At 47.7% G+C, this 18,757-nt stretch overlaps 1 protein-coding gene across 3 annotated transcripts; it reads right to left on the bottom strand.

The window, feature by feature from the left end:
• Positions 1-4,888: 4,888 nt before the first annotated feature.
• On the bottom strand, positions 4,889-18,385 carry SET (SET nuclear proto-oncogene). 3 transcript variants are annotated; one of them, XM_035259620.3, is made up of 8 exons: positions 18,258-18,385; positions 9,950-10,007; positions 9,159-9,301; positions 8,708-8,811; positions 8,491-8,604; positions 7,503-7,673; positions 7,268-7,414; positions 4,889-6,644 (listed from the first exon to the last, which is right to left on the bottom strand). In XM_035259620.3, the coding sequence occupies exons 1-8, from the start codon at positions 18,367-18,369 to the stop codon at positions 6,621-6,623; spliced, it is 873 nt and encodes a 290-aa protein (XP_035115511.3). In that variant the 5' UTR covers positions 18,370-18,385; the 3' UTR covers positions 4,889-6,620. The 3 variants fall into 3 exon arrangements, with proteins under 3 accessions (XP_035115511.3, XP_054100373.1, XP_035115518.1); XM_054244398.2 differs by lacking the exon at positions 18,258-18,385 and adding an exon at positions 17,058-17,211; XM_035259627.3 differs by lacking the exon at positions 18,258-18,385 and adding an exon at positions 11,521-11,961.
• Between the last annotated feature and the right edge of the window lie 372 nt (positions 18,386-18,757).

Genomic DNA, 18,757 nt, shown 5'->3' with positions numbered 1-18,757 from the left:
TTCGAGACCAGCCTGGCCAACATGGTGAAACCCCATCTCTACTAAAAATACAAAAATTAGTTGGGTGTGGTGGCGAGGCACACGACTGTAGTCCCAGCTACTCAAGAGGCTGAGGCAGGAAAATCACTTGAACTTGGGAGGCGGAGGTTGCAGTGCCCTGAGATCGAGACACTGCACTCCAGCCTGGGCAACAGATTCCGTCTAAAAAAAACAGAACTGGCCGGGCACGGTGGCTCAAGCCTGTAATCCCAGCACATTGGAAGGCCAAAGCAGGCAGATTACCTAAGGTCGGGAGTTCGAGACCAGCCTGACCAACATGGAGAAACCGCGCCTCTATTAAAAATACAAATTTAGTCAGGCATGGTGGTGCATGCCTGTAATCCCAACTACTCAAGAGGCTGAGGCAGGAGAATCACTTGAACTTGGGAGGTGGAGGTGGCTGATCGCACCATTGCACTCCAGCCTGGGCAACATGAACGAAACTCCATCTCAAAAAAAAAAAGAAAAAAAAGAACATACACTTGGGGAAAAAGCAAATCCTCACCCAAAATTATGATAAATTACAGATGAATGAACCGGACCTCTCTCAGGCCCATCTCTTAACCAGACTGTGGTTGCTGGTTCAGCCTAGTGCCATTTTTTAGGACTTTGCCCCTACAAAGGCCATCCATCCACACAGGAGAAAAGACATTTACATCTGGTGAAATATCAAATACCACTATCTGAGCCCGAGGGAGGTGTGCTGGTCATTGCCTAGTCTGTGCCGGGCCATTCAGCTGGTTCTAGCATCTTGCGTTTACTGGGGGGGGGGGGGAGGGGTTGTGCCAGGACTTCATGGAGGAGTGTCCTCCAAGAAGTGGGAAGGTGACTAAGGGTCAAATACTGACCCTGACTTGGAACAGTCAGGCTCTGATGCTCTTACTGAAGTAAGCCACATGTTTTGCTTTGCACTGATTACCTTCCTCACAATGGACTGGAAAACAAAAGTGAAATTGGAGAGCCATGGACAATGCTGGGTTGTCCTGCTATGGGAAATCAACCAAGTGGCATTGACATATAAGCAAAGACAACTTGGCTCTGTGAACAGGCCCAGATTTCATAATCAGGGGCAAAATGTGACATATGGGCAGCATAGTGCCCATAGTCTCTACAGAAATTAAGACCAGGTACAGTGGCAGATGGATCGCTTGAGCCTAGGAGTTCAAGACCAAACTGAGCAACACAGCAAAACCCCGTCCCTACAAAAAAATACAAAAATTAGTAGGGCATGGTAGTGGGCGCCTGTAGTCCCAGCTACTCGAGAGGGGGAGGCAAGAGGATCACCTGAGCCTGGGAGGTTGAGACTGTGATGAGCAGTGTCACAGCACTCCAGCCTGGATGATAGTGAGATCCTGCCTTAAAAAAAAAAATTAGCTGCCTAAGTTAATTTGGCCAGCTGGTGGGGCTGCCTGCAGTACCAGCAACTCAGGACGCTGGGGCAGGATGATCAGTTGAGCCCAGGAGTTTAGGTTACAGTGGCTATGATACTGCCACTATACTCCAGCCTGGGCAAGAGTGAGCCTTGCCAAAAATAACTAGACTGGATGAGGTGGGTCACACCTCATCCTAACACTTTCAGTGGCTTGATAGGAGAATAGCTTGAGCCCAGGAGTTTGAGACTAGCCTGGGCAATACAGTGACATCCCGTCTCAATTTAAAAAAATAAAGGACACTTGTAAGCCTTCATAAATACAGCCACATATTCAAAAGGGAATGGTCACTGATGGAATGGTATAAATTATTTATTCATTTTTAAACTTTTTTTTAAGACGAGGCTTCACCATATTGGTCAGGCTGGTCTCGAACTCCTGACCTCAGGTGATCTATCTGCCTCAGCCTCCCAAAGTGCTAGGACTACAGGCGTGAACCACCACACCGGCAACGTAATTTTTTTTAATCCACACTTGTGCCCAGCCAGGTGAAACTTTTCAAAATAAGATGTCCTCTTTAAACAATTTGAAGAGCTCTTCACTCTTCTCCCAAAGAACTTGTTTCAGTCTTCAGGAAATCCAGGCAGACTTCTCCCCTTGCAACAGAATTACATTTTCACCTTTTGCAAAACAATGTTATATTTTTGCAATAGTCAGAAAGCTTTCCTAATAAAATATTAAAAAAGACAAAAAAACCCTGGCTGGGCAGGTTGGCTCACACCCATAACCCAGCACTTTGGGAGGCCCAGGCAGGTGGGTCACCTGAGGGTCAGGAGCTGGAGACCAGCCTGGCCAACATGGCAAAACCCCATCTCAAAAAAGAGACAAAATAAAAAATAAAAATAAAAAGACAAAAAAAAAAAAATACAAAAAAGAAATTGGCTGAGCATGGTGGTGTGTGCCTGTAATCCCAGCTACTCGTCAGGCTGAGGCAAGAGAATCCCTTGAATCTAGAAAGTGGAGGTTGCAATGAGTTGAGATCGCACCACTGCACTCCAGCCTGGGTGAGACTCAAAAAAAGAAAACGAAACCTGTGTTTCTGAGACCAAGTGAAAGCATTACGTAGTTACGAAGCAGTACTGATAGATTATCAAATGAATCCAGAAACACAACTGTTCCAGACAATTGACACCCAAAGGATCCCAAAAACCGTGTCAGTGAAAAACTCACATCCTTTTTGGGACTCAAGCAGCTAATGCAAGTGGAACAAGCAGGTCGGGTGTAAAGCAAATTTCTCAGCCACACACATCTGGGTATTCTATGGGCTACTTACACTTAACATTCCAGAAGCCAGAGTTCAGTGCAAATTTGTAAGGGCATTACAGAGGTCAGAGAATCCAGATAAAGTGAGTCTTTTTGAAATCACTAAAGAGAGGCTGGGCATGGTGACTCATACTTGTAATCTCAGCCCTTTGAGAGGCCGGAAGTGGGCAAATCACTTGAGGTCAGGAGTTCAAGACCAGCCTGGGCAACATAGTGAAACCCAATCTCTACTAAAATACAAAAATAGCAGAGTATGGTGATGTGTGCCTGTAATCCCAGCTACTTAGGAAGCTGAGGCAGGAGAATGGCTTGAACTTGACAAGTGAGGTTGCAAGGAGCTGAGATCATGCCACTGCACTCCAGTCTGGGGGACAGAGTGAGACCTCTGTCTCAAAAATAATGAAATCATTGGAGAAACAACCCCAGGCTGGGCATGGTGGCTTACCCCTGTAACCCCAGCACTTGGGAGGCCAAGGCGGGTGTTTTCGCGAGGTCAGATGAGACCATCCTAAGTAACATAGTGAAACCTGGTCTCTCCTAAAATACAAAAAATTAGCCAGGCGTGGTGGCACACACCTGCAGTTCCAGCTACTCTAGAGGCTGAGGCAGGGGATCACTTGAACCCAGGAAGCAGAGATTGCAGTGAGCCAAGACAGCACCACTGCACTCCAGCCTGGCAACAGAGGGAGACTATGACTCAAAACCAAAAACCCAGAAATGGGGTCTGAAGCAGAATTTCTTAAGGTTTTGAAACTCAACGTAAGGACACCTTGCAAGCTACTGCCCTCCATCCTAATTCATGCAGTTATTTTTTTTTTTCATGCAGTTATTAAATACCCCTCATTAGCCAAAGAAAGCACAGCTTGGGAAGAACACAGCCCCTTCCTAAATAACCAACATTACTCTTCTGTTTTGTTTTAAAGAACAGGGTGTTCTTGCTCTGTGGCCCAGGCTGAGGGACGGTGGCAAAATCATCTCTCAGTGAAGCCTCAATGTCCTCGACTGAGGCAATCCTCCTGCTGCCCCAGCAACCCAAGTAGCTAGGATTAGCCTAGTGCCACTACATAGAGCTTTTTTTTTTTTTTTTTTTTGGTAGTAATAGGATGTGCCTATGTCATCCAGGCTGGTCTAGAGCTCCTGGTCTTTGGCGATCCTTCAGCCTGGGCCTCCTAAAGAGCTGTGATTACAGGCATGAGCCACTGTGCCCAGCCTCTCTTATCAAATGTCCTTGAGAAAAGGAGCTGAGCCCTTTCCAATACACACTAAGGACCAGCCAAAGAACTCCTCTTGCAATTAAACACTACAGTGTAGAAATTTTTCGCTACACTAAGGTTGCCATTTTGCTTTCTCACAGCCTAGTTCTAAGATTTGCAGATGTTAGGGGCACCTTGGGAGATCACAATAGAGAGTGAACTATTAAAGGGCTCCCAACTTTTAAATTCCCCAAAATAAAGGAACATTGTGACCTATAACTTGACAGCCCTAGAATCTTGCCAGCATGTAAAACCACTAGTCGTGGTTGTTTCACTGTTCTATTTGTGAAAAAGTATCCCAGGCTTAAGTGGATATTGATTCAAATGACTACAGTGGCCCCATTTATCCAAAGAAGATACATTCTAAGAGACCCCAGTGGCTGCCTGAAGCCACAGCAAGAGTACCAAGCTCCATACAATTTTTCCTATACATACCAGTAACTTAATTTCCAAATTAAGCACATTAAGAGATTATCAGTACAGAACAATTTTGCCAATTATTATATACCTATATACTATATTCACACGTGTAAATGTATAGTGTATGTGAACAGTCTCAAAATATCTGAACTGCAGCTGACCCCGTGGAGCTGAAGCTGCAGATAACAGAATCCACTGAACTCAAATTTTGTTTCTAGTGTAGTCCTTCTGAAATTTGAAAATGAAAATGCTATACTCAACCTCTCCAACTGTTTACTATATTCCAAATAAGAGACATTTGAATTTGTCCTTTACTTCTCCGCTGACCAGCTTCCAGCTTTCTAAACCGACACTACACCATTAGAGCTAACCCCCGCTGCCCCAGTCCCTAAAAATGTGAAGACAAAAAACTAGCACATTTTCTAAATCCAATAGCAATTAACATTTCTCTATAACACAAGGAGAATGACCCCAGTCCAAAAAAAATCTTTATGTTCCTTTATTGGAGCAAGATTCCTGATCGGTATACAGTGAAGTATTTACTAAACAGAGACCTGTGCGGAAATTACATACTATCCATCTAGACAGGTTGTTACACTTTTGCCTATTGATGGAATAGTTCCATTTATCAAGTTTTATACATCAAAAAGCTTTTGAATTTCACCAGACTGTCCATTAATTCACCTCTGAAAAAGTGGCATTTAATTTCAGCTACTATATTTTACAGCATTAAAAAGCTTATGCATTAGGGTGCTTCTCTGCACAATGGCATTGAGCAGACAGAGCTGAGTCCATTATTCCACCCAGATTCACATAATCACATTTGAGAACTTTATACCAGAGAGCTGGGACAGTTACCGCCAACCATCGCAGACTCCTACTCTGAGAGCCTATCTCCTTGGCCACATTTTATATAGCCAATGAAGACATGCCAGTAACTGTCCCACACACATATAACTTGGCATGAGAGCACCAGGTCTGTTGGATGGTGGTGGCAGGTACTATTATTTTATATCCAGGTAAATGGCCAATTTTAAAAACTGCCACTTGGAGATATAAATCAAGGGCACAATATACTCAAAGTATTGAGCAATCTGGTATCCCAAATGATGTGAGTACTTTCAGAAACCAATGGCAAATTGTACCCACTTTCCCAGCTATGGCGGTATCAATACATTAATTCAGATCCCGTTACTCAATCCACATAGCCCTGAGGTCATCCTGCAAAGTGCGTATCAAAAAATACGAAGTTAGGGTGACAAAGTTTGACAGTGATGTTGTACAAGTCAAACTTGGAAGGTCATAGTGAGCAGACCTGTGCTGAGAGAAGAGCATCAAATCCTTTGTGTACACATTTAGTTTTATTGTAACAAAGCAACTTGTACACTTTTAACGTTTAAAACTGAGCATCATCTTTCCTTTCCAGTGAAACAAAAAGAAAATTTAAAAATAAACAGAAACAAAATTACAATAGAGAATGTCAATTCCAAATAAGATCCTACAGGTTCTGCTGATTCTCCCATTGAGTGGCAGGGCTCAAGTCATCATTAGGAGAGAATTTATTTTAAAAGTGTCATCTTAAACTGCAAGGATGTCTGTCAAATGTCACAATTAAACATGCCAAAGGAGAAGCCATGTTGTCAAAATGCCCACTTACCCCACCCAAACATCTCAAACCCACCCTTTGCTGACCTTCTATAACCCCATTTTTTTAAGTTTTTTTTTTCTTTTTTTTAAACAAGAGAAAGTAGACAGATACATGTTGGTAAATGCTAACTGTCCATATTCACATAGAGACACAGTGTACTCTCTGAGCCCAATATACAGAGAAAGGAGGAAAAAAGCTAGAATTCTATGCACTACTACACAGGGGCCTAGCACCCTCCGGCTTCCAGCAGAGCGAAGGGAGCAGGTTTTTCTTTTTTCCCACAGAGCTCGGTGGTATTGATTCCATACAGTTTTTGTTAAGACAGGAAGGGATAAAAATGAATTTCAAACAGAAAGGGGTAGAGACTCTTTTCCCATTGTATCCTGCTCAAGATATTTCCCCCCAAAATAAGTTGAGAACCATGGTGTAGAGAAAAGAGACCTCAAAAACAGGGTGACTGAGCACAAGAGGGAAGGAAAAAAAAAAAAAAAAAAAAAAGACTGCAACTTGCTCCCAGGGACTGGAGAAAATTTAAAAAAAGGAAGGTTGGAATCCATCAGTGTTCTATTAGTCATCTTCTCCTTCATCCTCCTGAAAGAAAAAGTGGGCAGTTAATCTTCAGGATTAACGCTGAGACTACTCGTTCGCTTTCACATGGACCACACTGGACCCCAAAGAACATATGCTTTGGGAGCCCTTCATTTTCTAAACCTGAAAGTCAGCTGCATCGGTTCGACTGAAAGACCCGCGATGTTTCTTCAAATAAATGAATAACTTTTCAGTTCTAACCAAATCAGGCACATTTCAGATCAAATAATCCAAAATAAAATCAACCTATTCTAATTTGACTATTTGGCAATTTTGCAGTTTATCTAAAATATGTGGAGTTTTGTTATTTCAGCAATGTCAGAATTTGACCAGCTACACTACCTACATTGCATTGCTTAAGTATTGGCTAGGGAAAAACAAGCTTGGGTGGTAAGACTAACAGGGGGCGGGGGGAGAGACTAGTTATTTAAACATTAGTAGCATGAGCTTATCCAGCATTTCCTTAATTCATGAACAACAAAAAATGGCTCATTTTTTTCCCACAATCAGTTCTGGTCAGTTTCATCACACAGTAAAAAATATATATATATATGATATATATAAATATATGTATCTCCCCCAAAACAATATGGTGAATTCTTTAAAAGTTATCAATTTTCCTTTACCTCTCCTTCCTCCCCTTCATCATCATCTTCATCTTCTTCACCTTCATCCTCATCCCCTTCTTCATCAATGTCTTCTAATCCTTCCTCCTCTTCATCATCATCATCATCTTCTTCTCCTTCTCCTTCTTCATCATCCATATCAGGAACCTTAAAAAAAACCCAAGTTGACTTAAGGACTCATTTTTAAACAAATGAGACAAATACAACCTTGAATAAATGAATTATTTCAACTTACCAAGTAGTATTGTAATGGGTTTGGCCAAATATCATCTTTGATGACCTCTCCTAATTCATCAGCACCTGCATCAGAATGGTCAGTAAACCAGGTAAAGAAGCTCTCTGGTTCCTCATGCTGCCTCTTCCTGCTGGCTTTATTCTGCGTTTGACTTGAACGTTTCGTCAAATCCTAAATGAATACAGGAAGAGCTTTTGATACAGTCTCTTAAATCACCCAAACTCCCAATAATTTAAAAAATAAGATTTTCCCCAAAAGTGAAGCAAAACAAACATCTATATAATACCTACACTATTACCTAAGAGCAATTATAAAATTATACTAAATAACAATTGTATAAAATTAATTGTACTAAATCAACTAAATTTTATTTTCCATAAAATTAGTTCCATTTTATCAGCCACTAGCACAAAACATTATAAATATTTAAATTATGTCTTACTACCTAAATACAGATGTAAATGAATTTTGAGAAATGGTAAGCTGGCCGGTGGCTCACGCCTGTAATCCAAGCACTTTGGAGGCCATGGCTGGTGGATCACCTGAGGTCGGGAGTTCAAGACCAGCCTGACCAACATGGTGAAACCCCGTCTTTTAAAAAAAAAAAAAAAAAAAAAAAAAAAAGATAAATAGTAAGCTATTTGAAGACCTCAGTCACCATTGCAGAAAACAAAAAAATTTAGTCCAGTTCTCAATTCTTAAAACTTGGGCTAGATTTTCTCTTTTTTTTGGGGGGGGGGGTCAAGGGGAGGGTCTATGTGGCCTAGGCTGAACTCCTAGGCTCAAGAGATCTTCCAGCCCACAGCTGTAAGCTCTAATGAGAACTCTAACCTATTGTTATATTTGGCATTAGCAGACTGGAATGTTTTATATTTTAAGGTTTTGCATTTAGCCACATGACCAAACTATCAAGCACTTGTAAGTGGTTTAAATTAAACCAAAATAGGTGAAATGATTGTTTTATGGTCAATATTTCCTCAAATCATACCTTTCCAGATTTCCATTTAATTTCAGTGGACTTTGAAGATGGATCACCACTCTCATTCAGATGAAATTCTTTGGAGAGAACTTTATTTTCAAAGTAAGGATTTTCATCAAAATACTGTAACAAATGATTAGAATATTTAGACATACAAACAGCTCTTCCAACCAAAGCTCACATTAATTTCCAGACTGGCAAATAAGATTAAGTTAGAGATACTTACAAAATCTATTCTGTAACCTGATTTAATATCTTCAAATTCTGTCACTTCAACTCTGGTCAAATAATGCAGTGCCTCTTCGTCCTCCTCCCCAAGCAGTGCAGACACTAAGGCCAGAAAATTATAGGTCAGCTGAATTTTCAAAAGGCAAACATTAACAACAATTTAAGGGCTTCCTTTAAAATTTTTCCAAACTTAGTGAGCATCTTTATTTTTATAAACCCATTATTAACTAAAGGCAATTGCTCCACGCCAGATTGTCACTATCTTTCATCAAGCAATTAGAACATAGCTTCTCCTGAACAGAAGAGAAAGCAATAACTGCCAAGTCTTTTCCCATCTTTGAGGGTTTCAACCTGCACACAACCCAGCATGTTGAACTAAGCCTTCACCAAGCTTCCTCCATTCTAACAAACACTATTTATCCTTTAACAATGCACTGTACAAAACATACCTTGTGGATGGTTGACAAATGTTGTTACCCAAAAATTTGGGATTTTGGCGATCAATTCTGACCTCTTCTGAAAAAATGGTTGGCGGAGTTTGTTATATTTCTGTTCTACTTTCAAAATCTCCTCACTGGCTTGTTCATTAAGTCTGAAGCAAATGAAAAGAGATACTGACTATGATAGTAGTTAACAAACTAAAAAATTGGCTGAGATTACTGTTTACTTACTAGCTTTGGAACTGTGCAAGGTACCAAATTATAATAACCATTATTACCTAGTTTAGACACTCAAGTCAAAACTAAAGTGGCAATTTTGTCTATTTATCAATAAACACTCAATAATGACTGTTAAGAATGCCCAAACAACATTCTGGTAACATTGTGCATTTACTTCACCTATTATTTCCAAGCCAATTTCAACTGTTTCCCTCAAGCATAATTTCTAATTAAACTGGCTAATTCAGTAACAAAGTGGCTAATTCCGTGACAAAGTTGTAAGGCAAGCTAAAGCAATCGCTGATGCCACATTACTGAACTACCAGAAGACCCACATTGCAATTCAGACAATTTTTAGACTTTGAAAGCAAAACCCAAACCTTACCGAGTTAAGGTACTTTCAAAAACTTTGTACAAATACTTTACCAAAAAAACACTGAATCTACATAATGTTTCCAACCAAGTTAGAATCACTTCCCCTTTGACAGGGGATAGATCTGACCATAGTTTCAATGATTACTGGGCCATCAGACATAATCTCAGAAAATTTGGTCTCCAAAGTATTTTAATAAAAATATTACCTGTCTATTTCATTTTGTACTTCATCAATGTGTTCAATTGCTTCTTGCTGTTCTTTTTCTGCAAAAAAGGAGCAAAAAAACTTAATTCTAATTAGAAGACAAATTTACCTAGTTTTCCACATGTTAATACTCTAATATTCCAAAAGCCATTTGAAAAAAAAAGCCTACTACAAAGGTAAGTGTTACACATGTTCATGCTTGTGACTGACAAATTTTTTAATTAAAGACCATTCACACGTCATGCTGTCTGCTGGATTACTCAGAAATTGGTTTTCTATAGTGTCATTTTAAAGTTTCCCTACAACAAACCGATCGTTAAGGTTTCTACTATGAAAGATACAGAATAACCTTATTCGGAAGTCTTCACGTTTATAATTTCACATTATACAGTTGCAAGAGAACAGTAGCAGCTGCTAACTAAAATACGGAAACGAAGCCCACGACAATGATACAAATTAGGCCATTACTACCACCTATCAATGGTAAAACCATCTTTCACAGAAAGTTGACGATTCTGCTATTACAATAAAGGCAAAAGACACGCCTACAAAGACACGAAAGGCACCGGGCACCATTCTACACACTGGCCTTCGCCTTCTCAGAATATGAATCCCTCCAACCCAATTCAGGCAGGCAGACCTCAGATGCGGCCCCACACGACTTTGGAGCACTTACTGGGAGCAACTGTGAGGTCAGAAAATCGTGAGGCACAGAAGGGAGAGGAGGAAAAGGGGGTGTGCTCTGGAATACGTGCCCTTTTGTCCCGTAAAGACTGCAAATCCTACAAAGCTAAGTGGGTGTGAAGGGGGCAGATCGCGCGGTTCATTTCCGGTAACCATCCCGGGATTGGCAGCCCCCCTGCCGAGAGAGTCTCCTCGGCAGAAACCAGCTTTCTTAGCCATTTCCAAGACCCCCGATCCACTAGCCGCGGCGCCAGGCTTCTCCGCACGCTGGCGCGACGGGGCGGCCACCCCACGTGGGGAATGCGCCCGGGCCGGCCAGAGCATCTTCCCAGCCGGCCAAGGCCCAGCGCGCGGCCGGCCGCGTGCTCCCCGCGCCCCCACCCCGCCCCAGCTCCAGGCAGAAACACCGCCGGGACCGGCCTCCGGGCGGGGGTTCTGGGGGTGCCGCCGCGGACCAGGCGCGTACGGGAACCGCGCGGGAGGTCGGGCGCGGGGCCGCGTCCGGCCGCACCATGTGGCGGCGGCGGCGGCTGATGGGAGCGAGGCATCATGGCGGAGCACAATAAAGAGAGGCTTCTCGGGAGGGAGGGAGGGGGAGGAGAGCGAGGGAGGGGGGAGAGGAAGGGGGGGTCTCCTCCGCCCGCGCCTCGCAGGCCGCAGCGCCCCCGCCTCGCAGAGCCGGCCGCCGCTGCGGCGCCACCCAGGCCCCCCAGCCCCGCCGCGCACAAAAAAGGGCGCCGAGCTCAAGGGCCCCCGCCCGGCCGCGCCGCGCACCACTCCCCCGCCAGGCGCCCCCTGCGCGCTCCCCGGGCCCCGCCGGCGGCCTCCGGGCCGGGGCGGGCGGCGAAGATGGCGGCGCGGGCCGGCCCCCGGGCTCCCTGCTCTCACCTGAGGTCTCGTCGGCCCCGTCGTGGTTGGAGTTGAGCTCCTTTTTACTGACTTTGGCCGCCGGCGCCGACATGGTGCTGCTCCGCGGTCAGGGGGGGAGCGGGGAGGGGGAGAGAAGGGAAGGCGAAGGGGGCGGGCAGGCGGCTTCCCCTCACGCCACACGCGCGGGCGCCCGCTCGGTCCGGCCGCCTCCTCCCGGCGCTCGCTCACTGTCCCTCCCCCTCGCTTGCTCGCTCGCGCGCGCAGCCCTCGCGGCCTGACACCGAGGGACGGGCTGGTGCGGCGTGCCGGGCCGCGGCCCGGGCTCCTGCTCGCGGAGGGGAGGCGGAGGCGGCGGCGGTAGCGGGCGGCGGGCGGCTCGGCTCTCACTCGCGCTCGGCGCTCCAGCCAGCTCGCTGCTCGCTCTCCCGAGCCGCCTCCTCCTCCACCTCCTCCTACGGCGAGGGGCGGGCGCAGGGCGCAGGCGCGCCAGGCCCCGCTTGGACGCTCCGCCTCCGGCTGGGGAGGCTCGCGCCGCGGCGCCATTGGGCCGGGCGGCGGGACCAGGGGGCGGAGCCGCGGCGCAGAGACACAGGGCCCGGCGAGAGGCGGGAGGAAGGCGCGCGGCGACGCACGGCCGCCCCCCGCGCAGCGTCCCCTCCCCCGCTCTCCCCTCTCCGGCCCGACCCGGGACACAGGCGCGCGGCGGGCCGGGGGGCGGGGCCTCGCACGGAGGCGCGGGTGCCCCCAGCTGGCGCGTCACGTGATTCAGGAGCAGCTTCCCTTCTCGACGGGGTGCCGAGAGCTGGGCGTCCGCTACACCGAAAGTGTAGGCCGGGCCTCACGTGGGGGCCCCGAACTCCACCCGGCCTTTCTGCGCCTTCCTCTTCGTGGAGAAGGCAGGGGGCACCTCCATCCTGGATGGCAGATGGGGAACCTGCCGGTCGGACTCAAACTCGGGCTCGTGTGCGAAGCCCCAGGCTGTGTAGTCCGCGCGCGGAGCCATTCCTGGATTTTAGTCCAAGCCCTGCCCCGCAGGCTTGTACCCTTGAGCAAGTCACCCATCCTCTCTGGACCCGTTTCTGTTATGAAATGATATACGTTGCGACACTGAAGCTGGGCCACACTAAACTCGAAGTCCTGTGAAGGCAGGAGATACCATATTAGTCCGCGGTGCCCAGCGCTTGCAAGAACCATATTGAGCGCTAAGTGCCAGTTTCAGCAGTACTTGGCACGGTAATTTCACCGAGGCCCCACAGCAGCCCCATGCGATATGCAGTGTTCTGTTCCCAGAGATGAAAGGGGCCAACAAGGTCTAAGAGGAGGGCCAAAACATTTAGTTTAAATAATACTTTTCGGGCCGGGCGCGGTGGCTCACGCCTATAATCCCAGCACTTTGGGAGGCCGAGGCAGGTGGATCACGAGGTCAAGAGGTTGAGACCATCCTGGTCAACAAGGTGAAACCCCGTCTCTACTAAAAATACAAAAATTAGCTGGGCATGGTGGTGCGCGCCTGTAGTCCCAGCTACTCGGGAGGCTGAGTGAGGCAGGAGAATTGCTTGAACCCAGGAGGCGGAGGTTGCGGTGAACCGAGATCGTGCCATTGCACTTCAGTCTGGGTAACAACAGCGAAACTCCTTTTCAAAAATACTTTTCAAGTAATGCGGATGCCTCAGGCTCTGTCCCTCCAGCGCCCCCAAGACATGAAACCATAAAAGCCTGAAAAACCCTGATTAGTAGCATTTTGTTTTGTTTTGTTTTTGAGACAGAGTTTCGCTCTTGTTGCCCAGGCTGGAGTGCAATGGGGTGATCATGGCTCACAGCAACCTCCGCCTCCCAAGTAGCTGGGATTACAGCGGCCTGCCACCACGCCTGGCTAGTTTTTGTATTTTTAGTAGAAAATGAGGTTTCACCACCTGACTTCAGGTGATCCGCCCACCTTGGCCTCCCAAAGTGTTAGGATTACAGGCGTCAAAACCTGGCTGGGCGTGCAGTGCTGGCTCATGCCTGTTATCCCAACACTGAGAGGTCAAGGCAGGAGGATGGCTTGAGCCCAGGAGTTCCAGGCTGCAGCGAACCCTATGGCAGCCACTGCACTGAAGCCTGGGTCGACAGAGCAATCCTGTCTCTAAAACAAAAAACAAAAAAACCTGAAATCTCTCTCTAGACATTTGTAACCAGAACTTGGGGTTGGAATTCTGTCTTCCAGAACTCACACTTTACTATCGGCTCTTTTTTTGAGACCAAGTCTCAGTCTGTCTTCCAGGTTAGAGTGCAGAGGCGCGATCTTGGCTCACTGCAACTTCCGCCTCCCGGATTCAAGTGATTTCCTGCCTCAGCCTCCTAAATTGCTAGATTACAGATGTGCATCGCCAAGCCCTGCTAATTTTTTTTTTTTGAGACCGAGTTTCACTCTTGTTACCCAGACTGGAGTGCAATGGTGCGATCTTGGCTCAGCGCAACCTCAGCCTCCTGGGTTCAGGCAATTCTCCTGCCTCAGCCTCCTGAGTAGCTGAGACTACAGGCATGCACCACCATGCCCAGCTAATTTTTGTATTTTTAGTAGAGACGGGGTTTCACCTTGTTGACCAGGATAGTCTCGATCTCTTGACCTAGTGATTCACCAGCCTCAGCCTCCCAAAGTGCTGGGATTATAGGCATGAGCCACCGTGCTCGGCCTAGGCCCGGCTAATTTGTGTATTTTCAGTAGAGACAGGTTTTCACCATGTTGGCCAGGTGGGTCTCAAACTGCTGACCTCAAGTGATCTGCCTGCCTCTGCCTCTGAAAGTGCTGGGATTACAGGCAGGAGCCACTGTGCCCACCCCACTATCAGCTTCTAAAGCTCAAGCAGCATCTTTTATGTTCAAGACAGTGCATTGGTAAGTGACTAATAAATGTTAAAAAAAAAAAAAAATGGCACATGGTCCATGCGAGAGAATACAAATGCCTTGGAACTTTCCTCAAAATCGAGAAATTCATCTAATCCCTCCTCCAAACGTTATTCTCAATTGACTCCAGCTCAATCAATTAATATCTATCACAATTGAACATTTTTTTTGAAACGAAGTCTCTGTCATCCAGGTTGGTGTGCAGTGATGTGATCTCGGCTCACTTACAACAAAATACAAGGTAGGTTTTAATATTCTCATATGATAAACTAAAGTTTTTTTTTAGAAGGAATCTCGGGGCCGGGCACGGTGGCTCAAGCCTGTAATCTCAGCACTTTGTGAGGCCAAGGCGGGTGGATCACAAGGTCAAGAGATCGAGACCATCCTGGTCAACATGGTGAAACCCCGTCTCTACTAAAATTACAAAAAATTAGCTGGACATGGTGGCGCGTGCCTGTAATCCCAGCTACTCTGGAGGCTGAGGCAGGAGAATTGCCTGAACCCAGGGGGTGGAGGTTGCAGTGAGCCGAGATCACACCACTGCACTCCAGCCTGGGTAACAAGAGTGAAACTCCGTCTCAAAAAAAAAAAAAAAAAAAAAAGAAGGAATCTCGAACTGTCGCCCAGGCTGTAGTGCAGTGGCTTGACGTCGGCTCCCTGCAATCTCCGCCTCCTGGGTTGAAACAATTCTCCTGCCTCAGCCTCCTGAGTAGCTGGAATTACAAGCACGCGCCACCATGCCCTGCTAAGTTTTTGTATTTTTAGTAGAGACGGGGTTTTACCATGTTGACCAGGATGGTCTCGATCTCTTGACCTCGTGATCCACCCACCTCGGCCTCCCAAAGTGCTGGGATTACAGGCGTGAGCCACTGCACCAGGCCAAAAAATTTATTTTTATTTACTTATTTTTTGAGACAGAGTCTCCCTCTGTAGCCCAGGCTGGAGTGCAGTGGTGCAACCACGGCTCACTGCAGCCTTGACCTCCTGGGCTCTGGGGATCCTCCCACCTTAGCCTTCTGAGTAGCGGGGACCACAGGCCAAGTGCCACTGCCACCCTGCCTGGCTAATTTTTATTTTATTTTATCTTTGTAGAGACCAAGTCTCACCATGTTGCCCAGGCTGGTCTCAGATTCCTGGGCTCAAGCCATACTTCAGCCTCAGCCTCCCAGAGGTCTGGGATTATAAGAATGAGCCACCACACCCCGCCTCAATTTTAATGTGACCAACAGTCAGCAGTACTTTTGACATCATGACCTAGCACACACAAACCAAAACTTACCCTTACCAAGGGTGATGTGACTCTAATTTCCTAATTAAAATGCAGGTCAACCCCCCAGCAAGCTGATTTCAGGACCCACTCCTCCTGGGATGAATCTGTCTGAGAACACTGTGCCAAGAGCTGCTGCTTCCATCCTCAAAGCCTGACCCACAGTGTCACTCCTGACCCACAGTGTATCGTAAGTGCCTGATCTGTTTCTCAATCACCTGCAGGGATCCCAGGGAACCCTTAATGCCTTCTGACGGGTGAGTGGGCTTGCAGGCTCCCTTTCTAGCCTTCCGGCCCTCCCCACCACCTCTCTGCCCCTCCTTTCCTGCCCTTCCCCACACAGTGCTTTTCAAGATAAATGTGAGGAACACACTAGGAAGTTGAAGAGAAAGAGAAAGCAAAAGGCCCACGGGTGGCAGTAAACAGGGGCAAGCAGTGGCCACACTAAGAGGTTTATTCACCCACTGTTGGGACTCTGCTCTCTCCGTCTCCAACAGCCAGTAGCTCCGCATTCTCTCCTTAGCCTCTCCCCTCACTCATAATTCCTCTCTCTCCTCTCTCCTTCCCTTCCTGGCCCTTTGTTGTTTTGTGCCCCCACCCCATCCTCTTGTCACCCAGGCTGGAATGCAATGGCACGGTCTCGGCTCAGTGCAACCTCCCACTCTGGAGTTCAAGCAACTCTTCTGTCTTAGCCTCCCAAGTAGCTGGGATTACAGGCGTGCACCACCGCAGCAGGCTAACTGTATTTTTAGTAGAGATGGGGTTTAGCCATGTTTGCTAGGCTGATCGCAAACTCCTGACCTCAGGTAATCTGCCTACCTTGGCCTCCCAAAGTACTGGGATTACAGGCATGAGCCACCGCACCTGTCCCTGGCTCCCTTTTAAGAGGAGAGAACCCCACCGCCAGAAAGACTGGAAGAGAGAGTGGCTGGAACTCCCCCAGTGCTACAGCATCCCAAGTGCAGACCAGAAAAAATCTCCAGGGCCTGGAACATTCCCCCCTCACAAACACACACACACACACACACACACACACACACATATCCCTTTGAGCCTCCTTGTTCTGATCTGTAAAATTGGGTTGTCCACAGCACACAGCTGTCGGGATAGAGAAGTACTTGGAACAGCTCCTGGCAGGCCATCAGTGCCTAGTAAGCAGCAAGAGCTGAGATTTGGGTTTAGGTGAACCCCCTCACACCTTTCCATCCCTTCCAGTCCTGTTAATGCTCCCAGCAAGGAGATCAGAGGCACTCACCCACAAATGCACTCTAGAGCACTGATGATGTGCTAGGCACTGTCTAGTGCTTCCCTTGGATTTCAGCCTCAGCAATAGTGGGGGTTGGTACTGTGGATCCCATTTTACAGAAGAGAAAACAAGCACAGGCTGTTTTATGTAACTCACCCAGCAACGCAGGTTTCAAGCTGGGCAGGAGGTCTCTGCATCCCATGTGGAAGCCAAGGGACTGAGACCCAGTAAAGTGCCAACAGGTCCACACTGAGCACTAAGGTAGGACTCTTTGTCAGTGCTCCTTCCATCATAAGAGTCAACCGTCCTCAGCCAATCAAAGCTTCCCGCTTGCTCGCAGGCCTCGGCCCTATCCACACCCAGCCCCGGAAGGCTCCACCACAACCCTCCCTCTTAGAGCCAGACCTAATCACCACAACAGTCAACTCTGTATCCAGCTCCAGCTACGTGTCCCGAAATGCCGCACTCACCTCTAGGTTTAACGGGGGAAGGGCAGGCACAAGACTGATGGTTACAATTTAATGACACAAGGGTGGGGCAGCCTGACTCTGGGACTGCTAATGCCCAGATGCTGGGGCTCACAGAAGAATAACCGCAGGAAGTGACTTTCCAGCCCAGAGCTGGAGGCGGTGCACAGGTAAGGAGACGAAAGGGCAAATGAGCGCCTGGGCCCTGAGGTCAAAGGGTATATAGTCCCAGAGCTCAGGGCGAAGAGTTGAGGGAGACCTCCAGGTGTGGAGTCTCAGGAGCATGAACCGGGAGAGGTCGGCCAGGACTGGGTGGGCGGGCCCCAGAAGTTTCTGAGTACCTGGCGGACTTGGGGAGGCAAGGGAGGGGTTTAAGCTGGGGAGTGGGCCACGTGATTGGCTACGCTCAGGCTGAAGGGGAGGAGGAGGAAGCTGGAAGCCAAGATGAGGAGGTGGCAGAGATTCAGGCCAGAGTTGTGGGCCGCTGTCGGCAGCAAGAACAGAGAGGTGGACAAATTTGAGAGGTATTGAGGTAGAACCGCCAGGAATCAGGGATTTGGCTGGATGTGGAGGGGTGAAGGAGGGCCCTCAGTCTGGCTGCTAAGACCGCTTGCCAAGAAAGGGAGCCCCAGAGGAAGGAGTTTGGGGACTGGGGAAACAAGCTAGGGGTTAGTGTTGAGTTGGGGGCAGGGATAAGTTCCGTGTACTCCTTCTCCCAGTCTAGTCCCTTCTGGTTCTTTCTTCACGCAAACTTAATCCATCATCCCAGGCTTAAAACCCTTCGGGGGAGGTTAGGGGGCACATCTCAAGAGGGCTTGGGGGGAAAAAAATCAGAGTCAATCCTTGCAAATCCCTTAAATCTCCAATAAAACTCAGCACAGAAACCTACCTCCCTTCTTCGGCAAGCCTGCAGAGGCCGATGTCTCATCCAGTCCCTGAGCAGGAGGTGGTCTTGGTTTCTTCTTTTGAGGCGGGAGTGGAGACTGGCGTTTGGGGGCCATGCTGCTGGGGAAGTCCGAGAACCGGAGCACAAGTCTTCTTGCTCGTCCGGAAGCAGGCAGAACACTGATACAGCCCTAGGTGCCAGCGGTTTAAATCTGCCTGGAGCCGCCCTGCCTTGAAGGGATATTTACATGACAGTGGGACACACACCCCAGCCCCCTCCCCTAGCCTCATCCCACCCACCCTCCAATCAGGAGAAATTTCTTTTAGTTGCTCTTTGCCTCGCTCTGCAGGGGCACTCATGGCTTTGGGGGAGGGGGCAAGTTCTTCCTTGAGAGCAGTTCTGTGCTTTCTAGACCTCCTGGTTTCATGTGAAACCCCTGCCTATCCCCCAGTTCGTTCCCGAACCCCCAGGTAGGCAGGCCTGCCCCACTGAGAACTTCTCAT

This window comes from Callithrix jacchus, chromosome 1, assembly GCF_049354715.1.
Source record: "Callithrix jacchus isolate 240 chromosome 1, calJac240_pri, whole genome shotgun sequence".
Lineage (NCBI taxonomy): Eukaryota > Metazoa > Chordata > Mammalia > Primates > Cebidae > Callithrix > Callithrix jacchus.
The sequence above is the reverse complement of the archived record's forward strand: the minus strand, read 5'-3'. Positions and strand labels throughout refer to the sequence as shown.

Coding starts and splice junctions, on each gene's coding strand:
- SET (XM_035259620.3), bottom strand. CDS start 18,369: ATGGCCCCCAAACGCCAGTCTCCACTCCCGCCTCAAAAGAAGAAACCA. Junction 9,302..9,949: donor GTACAAAATGAAATAGACAG/GTAATATTTTTA, acceptor CATTTGCTTCAG/ACTTAATGAACAAGCCAGTG. Junction 6,645..7,267: donor ATGAAGGGGAGGAAGGAGAG/GTAAAGGAAAAT, acceptor TTTTTCTTTCAG/GAGGATGAAGGAGAAGATGA.